Raw genomic sequence first — 10770 nt, forward strand, 5'->3', positions numbered from 1 at the left:
AAAAGAGGTGTTCCTTCTCTCACACTGCTTTTACCAAGGCAGGTTGCAAGTCTTGTTCTCCTCTCACTCACCCCAGGAACTCCCCCAACATTTGCTATTCAGGAGTTCGTTTTAAGCTGGCAGAATGCCAATAAATTCATTAGTGGCACACTGGATAACAGATCAGACCCAATCCTCAGGGATTTAAACAACATTTTAACAGTAATTTTCGATGGCTAGAAGAAATTAAACTCTGTCTGGCCTGAGCTGTCTCAGCGGATCCAAGTACCCACATGTAGTAGATAATATAATAAACTGTTAGCTCCCCTCGTAGGCAGCTTTGGGAGACCAGATGTCTCTTGCTTTAGTAGCTATCTGCAAATTGAAGTGTGCAAAGATAACATATTTTTGCAGTCACCTCACTACTTACTTTTGGGATTTGACTTTTGGCTAAAATTATCAGGTTCCATTAATCCTGAAAACCTCTTAACACTGAAGTGAACTGAAAACCAGAATCCAAACTCTTCTTACTAAGAAGTTACTTGGGAATCCACCTTGCTTTTCTTGTGCACCTGCAAGTACAGCTTCTTTTGTTTGTTCTGAAAACTGATTAAAAAAAAAAACAACAAAACAAAACAAAACAAAAAACTCGAAAATTAGAAATGTAACACACGCAAACGCTGTGTGGGACATGCCCTGAAATGAGCAAGTGCCTGTGCCAATAAACCATGGCTAGTGGCACCAGGTCGTTCCCACCCACGGGGCTGTGTGGACATGGCTGGGGACGCCCTGGAGCAGTTTTGTGGGTCCCTGAGATGTGAGTCACCGCTGCACAGGTGTGGCTGGGCCGTTCACAGCTGGGCAGGACACTGCTGGCTGGCACATTGCCGTGCCCATCGGTCCTGTGCAGGACATGGCTGTGCGACACCGCTGTGAAGGACATTGCACTGTGGCTCATCGCTGCATGTGCAGGAAGGACATGGCTCTGTGGGAGGGACATCCCCAGGTGAGACACTGCTGTGGGGGTTCACTGGAGTGTGGGACACTGCTGATGGGGGGCATTGCTGTAAGGGTCGTCACTTAAACTGCAATGAGGAGGACACTGAAGGTCATCACCGTGTAAGTCCCTGCAGTGTGGGACATGGCTCCTGCTGTGCAGGACAGCCTGACACAGAACATCGCTGTGTGGGACATCGCCAGCTGTCCTGCCATGCGGACCCCGCGGGAAACACCCACCACCGGGCAGGACACCCCCGGGGACACGTACCCGCGGCAGCTGTGCCGCTGCCCGACCGGGCAGGGCAGGGCAGGGCAGGGCAGGGTGGGCGGCACGGCGCTGTCGGGAGCGCTGTGGCTGGGGCTGCTGTGGGCCGGGAGCGGGGCCGGGGGCAGCTGCCAGGGAAAGTGCTGCCAGGGCCGGGATGCCGCCTGCGTCGGCGAGGGATGGAGGGAGGGAGGTGGCTACGGGACCTGCTACTGCGACGGAGGCTGCCGACGAGCCGGGGACTGCTGCCACGACCACGGCCAGGCGTGCCCGGGTAGGTGCGTCCGCCCCGGCCCTGGTGAGGGGGCGCGGGGCAGGGCGGCCGGCGGGAGGGACCCCGCGGCCCGGGCCTCGCTCCGGGTACGGAGCTGCCTGCCGGGGCTTCGCGGCATGGGGGTTTCCCTGGGTTCAGAGCTGGGGCATGGGCTCAGGGCTGCGAGAGGGGCAGATTCCTTCCTTCCCAGCCCGGGCACCAGGCTGGGGCAGCGCCAGGCTCTGGAAGGGAGACAGAGACTTTTTTCCTCACTAGAGAGTAAAGGTTTCCGTTTCAGCTGTAGTACAGTGACAGTCTCAAGTTATTTTACCTCTAAAATATTATGTTACTTTTCAGTCGGGCAATTCCCAAACACAGATTGATTGCAGGGGGGATGTCTGATTGCAGAGACATCAGGGAGATTAATTTTGCACTGCCTGTGTCTCTCAGCTGATTCCTCACATCCTGACAAACAGATATAAATGAAATAATTGGGGAAGTCCCCACGGTGAGGTTTTGTCTAGGAGCATGAATCCGCAAGAATTCACTGTGAAGGCAAAGACTTTAAAATAAGAGTAGGAGCATGAGTGAGAGGGTTCTCTGCCAGGCCTCCCGATGAGCAGTGGCAAGAAGGGAAAAGTAGCCCAGTTCTGCCAAAGTGAGGCTCTGCTTTGTAGGTATTCACAGTGCTGCCTCTTTCTGTGGGATTTCTACCCTTTGCAGTCTTCACAATTTGACCAACCTCTCTGTGCCTGGGATGCAGGACACAGACCTTGCTTTGCAGGTGCAGTGCTAGTACTCGGTCAGTTTAATGTCTCTTCCCAGCTGGCTGGATGCACGCCAGCCTACAGCCAAAAAGTCATGAGCCTCTGCTGCACAGTCCTGCTAATTAGGGTGTATTTAGCAGGGTCAGTGCCATGCTGACATAGCCACATAGCTTTGGGACCCAAGTTGGCTTACATATGTGGATTGGGAAGGGGGAGAACAACTCTCAGATGGTGTATACCCATCCTAAGGGATGTAAAACTGTACAGAAGAACTCAGCAGAGCAGAACTATGACCCCAGGTCTCTAGAAGAAACATGGTCAGCTCTCCCACAGCTAAATAATCTCCTCAGAGTAACAGAAGGCAAAAAAAATTTGCCACAAAGTCAGATAGATTTTGAAATTAGTATTTTTAAAATAGATTGTTCTTTCATTCAGGAAAATCCGTAAAGGGAGAGCTGGCAAGATGCTTGTCCTGCAGCCACAGCATGTTGCATCTTTTCAGTAAATCAGATGATTTTTAATATTCAATCATAAAAGGAGAGAGCTGATAAACATGCACTGTGTTAGCATTACAACAGAGCTGAAATCCTTCAAAAAGAAGCTCAACATTGTGCTTCAGAAGTTCTAGTTTAAGCATTTTCGTTACCATGACTTCTGGGGTGACTTCTGGCACCTGATGGTGCCCTGCTGTTATCAAGATGGTATTTTTTGTCTCGGGCTCAGTGGTGATTGCCTTGAAAGGCATTGCATGTCTACAATATAAGCACACCACGCTTGCACCCTCTGTGGGTGGTGGGTGCCCTAGATCCAGTCAGGAAGATGGAGTCTCAGTGGAGCCTCCCTGTCTCACTGCCTCTCCTGCACCAGAGCTGGAATTTCCCAGTTCAGGAAGCTAAACACACAGGGAACTATTTCTGTATTCTCTCTTGCCTGTTTCTGCCTGGTTTCACTCCCTTCACTGCCTCACTGCCCAGTTGTGCAAGCACCAATGCAAATGCAAACAGAGGGAACAGCACATTTTGCATTGGTGGGTGTAGCATGGGAGGGCACAATTCTGGCGCCCTGGCAAGGTGGTCCTAGAATTCACTCATCCCAAATTCTAAATTTACAAGAAGTTGTTCTTTTAAAAGCAAATGATCATATATACACTCTATGGCAAGTAGTCATTAATTTATATTCTGTATAAACAGAAATTCTAAATAGTTCCAATGGAAGTTTGTATCACTTTACAAAAGTGTGGCCGAAAATGTTAGACTCTTTTTTGTTCCTATTGGATGTTGAGGTCTCCCCACTGAGTCTTGCTAAAATCAAAGTGTTTAATGACAGCAGGGGTGTTCACTGGCATAGTTCACTGTTTCGAATGTAGAGTTCAAAACTTTAAAATAGAAATGTGAAGAAAGGTGGTCAATGGTTCTCATGCTGCTGCTTGTTTGTCAACCTGTTCACAACTCATGATTTCAGCACCTGCAGAAATGACATTTCATCCTCTGGGGAAAGTGTAAAGTGCCTCAAGTGTAAGTAATTAAGAGATGCTAGGATGCAAGAGATGTTAGGAGTCATACAAAAACACTGCTCCAAAAAAAACCCAAAAAAAACCCACTGAAAGAATGAACATCCTAAAGCTGCCAGTGGCAGGGTTAAATTCTGTCATGTCTAAAAGTCATTGTAAGTTTGGTACTTTATGAATAGATGGCTCAGCAGAAGTTCATGGACTGCTGAACCCAAGTTCAACAGTTTTTAAGTAAACTATCTTATAGTTCTAATACTGAAGAGTATTTTTGAATAAAAGAAGAATATTTTTGAAGAAAGTATATTTTTGTACATAGCATTTTAAATAGGAACTACTGTCCAATGAGAAAGCCTGAGGAAGGAATCAGCTCGTCATTTGAATCAAAGTGGTTACTCTGAGAAAATCTAGAAATCCTTATATATTACAGTACATGTACAATGAACATATTACAATCTTCCATTTTTCTTTTTCCAGAGATGGGAAAAAATTAAATAGAGTTTCAATCAGAAATAAGGATCTGTGTTTTATAGTGCTGCAAATGGAAGACAAAACCAGTTTTGGCTACTTGAGCTGTCTTTCCTAAGATAGCAATGTAATTTTTCTGTGATTTTATTTATTTTTTTTTTTAATTTCAAGTGTTGTGAAAGCTTCCACATTTTGGTAGGTACGTGCGAACAAATCCCTTCCTTCAGTTTCCTTTGACTTGCATCCTCCTCATTGTTTCAGTGAATCATCATTTAACATCGTTTTGTTAACTAAGCTGAGTGAATAGCAACACAGAGAGGGATCCATAAAGATGTCGCTATGTGTCCCTGATACTTCTTGTTGTGTGTCAAGAGATGGCACCATTCCTTTTATGTCAGCTCATGGACCCAGTCTCTGTCATGCTGAGGAATTTGACATCTTTCCAACAAGGCACAAAATCAATCTACTGTCCCTTAATGGTTTTTGGGTACTGACTGCAAGAGGGACATTATTATCCCACTGCCTAAATTCCATTCTAGCAACCCAATATTCTTATTTTTCCACATGACTAGGGCAATTCATCCTTCTTATTCTAAATCTTGATAACCATAAAATTACCATGTATTTCTGCAGATGACCAATATTTAACTGTCAGCTTGGTTTGATTCCAGTAAGACATGAAGTCATCGCTTTATTTGTTATGCACTTACTCAGTCCCTTTGGGAGTTTTCTTAGTGGAAAATTTGATGTTAGACTTGATGTTATCTGCATATCAGGGTGCTAATATGGGATTAAAGTTCTGTGGAAGTTCTTATTTATGCGGGTCATTCATGCAGCCAGGTTGGAAGAGAAACAATAGATGAGGAAACAGGCTAGATAGACACTCAATGTCCTTTGGATACTTGGGTAGAACTAAGATGTGTGATCAGGCGTTGAAGTCTGTGCTTGTACCATAAAGTCTGGTGGACTCAAGGACTCTGTTTGGACCCTATAGCCAGGTGGCAAGGGCTGTGAGGTCCGTACTGCATTTAGCATTTGTCCTGGCTATCCCATGGTGGGGTCTGAGACATTTTTACTATCACTGGTTTTCTAGTTCACAGTTCTCGGACCAAACAGTCTGAGGGCTGTACTGCAGCATGTCAGTGTGGTGCCTTCACAGCCACAGGGGTTGTGTCATTACTTTGGAGTGCTGGATGTGTCTGAGGGCAGTGCCTTGTAGTGCAGTGTCAGGTGTCTGCATGTGGCAAAGGGGGCTTTTTCTGTGATTGTCCAGCACTGTTCTACAAATTGTACTCAGGAGCTGTCTGGGAACATGTTTATCAGTAAGCAGAAGAAAACACCAGAGAATACTAATTGTTGAGCAGGATGGACAGCTGGTGGCCCAATACCCGGGGCAGCCCTGTGGTTCTGTTTCAATGGAATTCTTTAGGGTGTGGGATGCAGCATCCTCAGCCACAATACACCTGGTGTACCCTGAGTCAGGGCACTCAAAAGTGGGTGAGTTTGGTCAGAACAGCTGGTGCACAGCACAGTGAGAACAGAGGAAGGGAATTTTAGTAAAATGGTAAGGACATCTGCCAAGTAGTCTCTTTCAGAGGTTTTATCTGCTTTATGATATTGGTAGTAGTCCAAGAAATTAGAGATGTAATGACAGAGCAAACACTGCAATTTATATGTTTTATGAGAAGAGTCACAAACCCCAGAGAGGTTATCACATTCTACTCTTTCTTCCCAATGTTTTGTACTGGTAGAATCCCAGAGAGCATAAAATATTTTCCTGAAAGTCCAGTTTTGTCCCATCACTTTCCTGCAACACTGATAAAGGATGTAACAGTGGTTAAGCTGTAAAGCTTCTTGGGGATTTAAATTGTAATCCGGAAATGCGGAAAAAAATTTGAAAGCATGTGATGTGTTCCACTACAAGCTAATGAGAAATAGTACACCTGGGAAATGAAGTTTTATTTAACTAAATAATGAGAAGCATGGCCCAAAACAATCCAGAACCAGTTTAAGATAGTTCACCCATTGATGACAATGTGTGTTTTATACCATTCTCTAACCTGGAGCACCTACCAGGTGACCTCCAGGAAAAAAAGCTACTGGGAATGGATCACCAGTCAGATTAAATGTCCTTGTAGGCCACAAACTGAGGATGACTCATGTAAGGAAATTATTGCTTATCCTCAGAGAATTCTTCCACTTGATGGATACCCATGTGTGAGACATTTTTCTTATCTGCTCTTTCATGGCTCCTCCTGCCACGGCTGTGGAGATTTGAAGGTCCCAGGTGGAGGGGTAGTGTTTGTTCCACCAGTGAGCATCCAGAGATCACCTTAATCCAACCTCTCAGGGCTCAGCCTGCAGTGAAGCTTTGAAAAGCTGTAGTATTCTTTCTAACTGCTAGGGAAATTTTTTAGGTTATACAGTTTTCAAAAACAGGGACTTGGTGTTCCTGGAGATGAGGCTGAGGAAAGCAGTTTCATGGAGATGTAAAATGGCTGTGTATTCTTTACAGTTGCATATTGTTTAATGGAAAAATAAACTGAAGACTTCTGTGTTATATAGCTTCTCACTCAGGAATAATGTATCTATCACCTGTTTTTGTTTTCTGTTCACAAAATCTTTTCTTCCCTGTCTGAGGGAAATGCAGTGTCTTATGATTCAAAGTTTGGAATGAAAACAAAACCACAAAACCTTTTCTTCCCTGTCTGAGGGAAATGCAGTGTCTTATGATTCAAAGTTTACTTAAAAAAAAAGGTATTTTCCCCAGAATTTTTGACTAAGTTCAGTGGAAGTTTGTGATCCATGAGAACTGAAATTCAAATATCCAGCGGGCTGTTCTGTAGCTGGAAACGAGCAGGATCTCTGTTAAAACATGGAAACAAAGCTGTGGCAGTGAACACAGTTCAGTGTTGAGGAAAAAGGAGTTAGAAAATGATCTGAAGGGAATCAAGCATGCTGCTGCTTAATGTTCCAGCCTTTAAACATAATCTAGTGGTGTAGGAACTGCCAAGGAAGGCCAGACCAGTCTGGTGTGGGTTATCCATGAGCTGGTCTCTTTTGAGGCTTTATGCTTCAGAAGAGGGTACAGAAGAGCCCCACAGCTGTAGTGAAAGGTTTGGATGAGGTGCTGTTTCTTTGTGAACAAGGGATGGAATAGGGAGCCAAGCATTGCAGGCAGGTTTGAATTTTCAATTTGAGTATGCAAAATCCTGGAGGAGCGTTCAAACCCATGTAAAAAAAATTACAAAAGAGAAAGTAAAAAAACCCAAATGAAACAAAAAGCCCCTCAATATAATCTTATTGTCTCAAGCTTTTGATAGCAATTAGGATAAAACCAGAAGTCTTGACTACTAATAATGTTTTAATCCTGCTTTGCAGCTATTCCCTGTGTTGTGGGGGAGTGGAGTCATTGGAGTGGCTGTGCAGAACAATGCCATCCCGGGCTGCGGGTCCGCAGGCGCTACGTACAACAGGAACCTAAAAATGGTGGGGAACCGTGTCCAGCTCTGGAGGAGAAGGCTGGCTGCCTGGAATACCTGACTTACCAGGGGGAGGACTGCGGCCATGAACATGGTATTCTCAATTTCATCTCTCTGCTGTGTATTGTCTCCATCACAGCCAACATAAATTTTACTGTCAATGAGTAGCAAAAAACCAAACAACTATCTGCAGTTTGCTGGTTAAAATTATAATTTAGAACTTTCTACTGTCATATTGGTTTTTATTCAATATTTTTTTTTCTAATCTGACTTTTCTTAATTTCTGTTAAGCAAACAAATAAGCTGTGTGTATTCCTTCAGTTGGATCTAAGTATCAAGTTATCTCTGTATGAAGTTAGAACACAAATTCAGTATGAAACAGGAAACAGTACTCCTTGTGGGATTCCACTACATCCTATTTCCTCACTGGCTAGATGGCATGCATTATTAATTTTTTTTTCTGAATAAAGAGAGCTTAGCTGTAGGAAGTGGGGTTGAGGTCCAATTTTGCCAACATTTTATCACTTTTTCAATAAAGTGAGCCAGCACTGCCATCCACAAGCTCCTGATTCATCACCCACTGTTACAGTAATTGAAATATGACTCAGCTGTGCCTTGCTGTTCTACCATAACTGTTTTTTTCCTCAGTCCCTGCTTTCATAACTACCTCTGAATATGGTAAAGAAAGAAAAAGACGAGCAGCATCTTCCCTCCAGCCTTCAGACAAAGAAGCAGCAGGGTAATCTATTTATCATATGTATGTAGGTCATCTTGTTCAGTAGAAAACAGCTGTCTACAGAGAAAATTGTAATTAAATTTGCAATAATTAAACAATAAGCTATAGCTTGTACTGGTTTTCTCTCCCGCAGTTTCTTTGCATGTTCTAGATGTTGTTTATTACTTACTAATTGTCCTGAATTAGACATTGGGATCATGGCAGATCTGATGATAGCTGCTTTTGAAAGCCAGCAGTAAACAATGCTAAAACAAAGCTGAATGTATCCTAAGTCTGAGAAATTAGATGTAGGTCTCTGAAAAATGTGGGCTGAATGGGATTGCTGAATGGGATTGGTCTCAAGATACCTTTTTTTTTTTAAACTGTTTGACACAAGCACTAAGAATTTTGTTTAGTTACCAGTAGAGATGGTAATGAAGTTTAAATTAGGCTGTTACTGGGTCTGTAATGCTCATAATGTTTTGTCCTGTGCTATTTTTCCTAGAACAATAAAACTCATTGATATTCTTAGTCTCTTTTCCATTTTTTCCAGCAGCATAGAAGAAAAAATATGGGTTACTGAGATCTGTTTTTCAAAATAATTTTCAAAATAATTTAATAATACAGAATGCTACCAGAAAGTGCATAATACAGAATGCTACCAGAAAGTGAGATTATACAAAAACCACTGGACTGGGGCATAGAATGAGAAACAGTTTGCATAATGTTTTTAAGAATCCACTGATTGGGTTAAGGTCAGGAGATTTGTTAGCAACGATGATGTCTAACTTGCATTTCACAAACACCACCCTTACAATATGTAAATCCATTCAAAGTGCCTACTTAGCTCATGCTTTATCTCATAATTTGTTTCTTTCCCTTCTGAGCAGATACTGCGTGGAGTTCAGGACGGAGTCTCTTTCCCCGCACTGTGCTTTGGAGACACGTCCGTTCGCGCGCTGGATGCAGTACCTGCGCGAGGGACACACCGTGTGTGTCACCTGCCAGCCACCAGCCATGAGCACGGCCACGCGGCGCTGCTCCGGAGATGGCCACAACGCACATGGGTAAACCAGAACCCAGCACAGGAGTTTAAACTTCTCAAGATCTCGTTAAAAGCTGCATTTAATGTATCTAAAAGATGGAATAGCTCAAATCATTTGTAGAGCTCAGAAGGTTTTATCCATTTATTTGTCACAGAAATTGCTTTTAAAACCTAGATAAAATTGGGAAGTCATTTCAGTATAAGAGTTTAATGCTTTATTCACTATTGTGAAGAAGTGGTGGAATTTGTGTAGTGGAAGAGGACTTTTTATAGCTGTGGGCACTTTCACTTGGAAAGGGAATTTCCTGCCATAGTCCAAATCTGATTGCAGATTTAACAGTGGTGGATTGGTACTCCCCTCAAGCATATATACCTGGTTTTTAGAAAAGTAATTGTGAAAGTAGATATTTATTATTCAGAACTGATTTTTATTTGATCCATACATTTATTAATATGCATACTACTTAATACCTGTACAACCAGCTACTCAACCCACCATTCTGGATATTCTACTTCGGAATATAATGTCTGCTCCAGAAAGCATTTTAAGAGCTAGATGAGTTTAATAAAGTCTTACATGATTAAACAAATCCAATCTTCTAACATTTTATACAACACAATCCAGTAACACTAAATACACAGCTTTTACTCTTCTAATTTCATATTTATTGTTTCATTTCAGAGATAAAATCTTACACTGGGAAGCAATTGGCAACTCTCAGTGCCAAGGAACCTGGAAGAAGATCCGGCAACTGGAACACTGTTCCTGTCCCCTGGTGCATAGTTTTATTTTTACATAAAAGTTTAAAAGACCTTTAAAATTGCAACAAAAAGACTAAGAAAATTAACACCAATGCCAAGAAACCTATATATTTCTGCTGCATTTTCTGGAGCCTTAACAAATTTTAAATGAGTCAGGACTTTGTCAGAATCATTTCAGGAAATTCTCTCTGCCTTAATGCAAAATGCTAAGACTGACCTCTGTATTAGAACAGTAGAAGCATGTTACCATGTTTCTCATTTCTAATTAAAGAGCTAATGTTTCTAACCGTAGTAGTTGCTTTCCTTAAGTTCTCCAGCTTTACTGGCCCTAGCCCCATCTCCAGGCAATGTTCCTACTCAGTAGTGCACCAGCCAAATATTTTCAAGTCTGAGAATAGTCACTGTCAACATTTAAGAGCAAGGGTGAATAAAAATCAAGTTTTTGAAAGCTAAAACTGATTTCAGTTTAGGTACTTTGTTCCTCTCCAGTATCATCTAGACAATTTTTTACACTATAATTGTGTAAAC

The 10770-nt window shown here is 42.7% G+C and overlaps 1 protein-coding gene across 1 annotated transcript; it reads left to right on the forward strand.

Moving 5' to 3' along the window:
* The first annotated feature begins 1120 nt into the window (after nt 1-1120).
* On the forward strand, nt 1121-10697 carry SBSPON (somatomedin B and thrombospondin type 1 domain containing). Its single transcript, XM_039702770.1, has 5 exons — nt 1121-1517; nt 7620-7814; nt 8369-8459; nt 9326-9502; nt 10163-10697. Exons 1-5 carry the CDS (start codon nt 1121-1123, stop codon nt 10278-10280), a joined length of 978 nt encoding a protein of 325 aa, XP_039558704.1. The 3' UTR covers nt 10281-10697.
* Nucleotides 10698-10770: the final 73 nt, after the last annotated feature.

The sequence above is a fragment of the Passer montanus genome, unplaced genomic scaffold (genome assembly GCF_014805655.1).
Source record: "Passer montanus isolate IOZ18808 unplaced genomic scaffold, ASM1480565v1 scaffold16, whole genome shotgun sequence".
Lineage (NCBI taxonomy): Eukaryota > Metazoa > Chordata > Aves > Passeriformes > Passeridae > Passer > Passer montanus.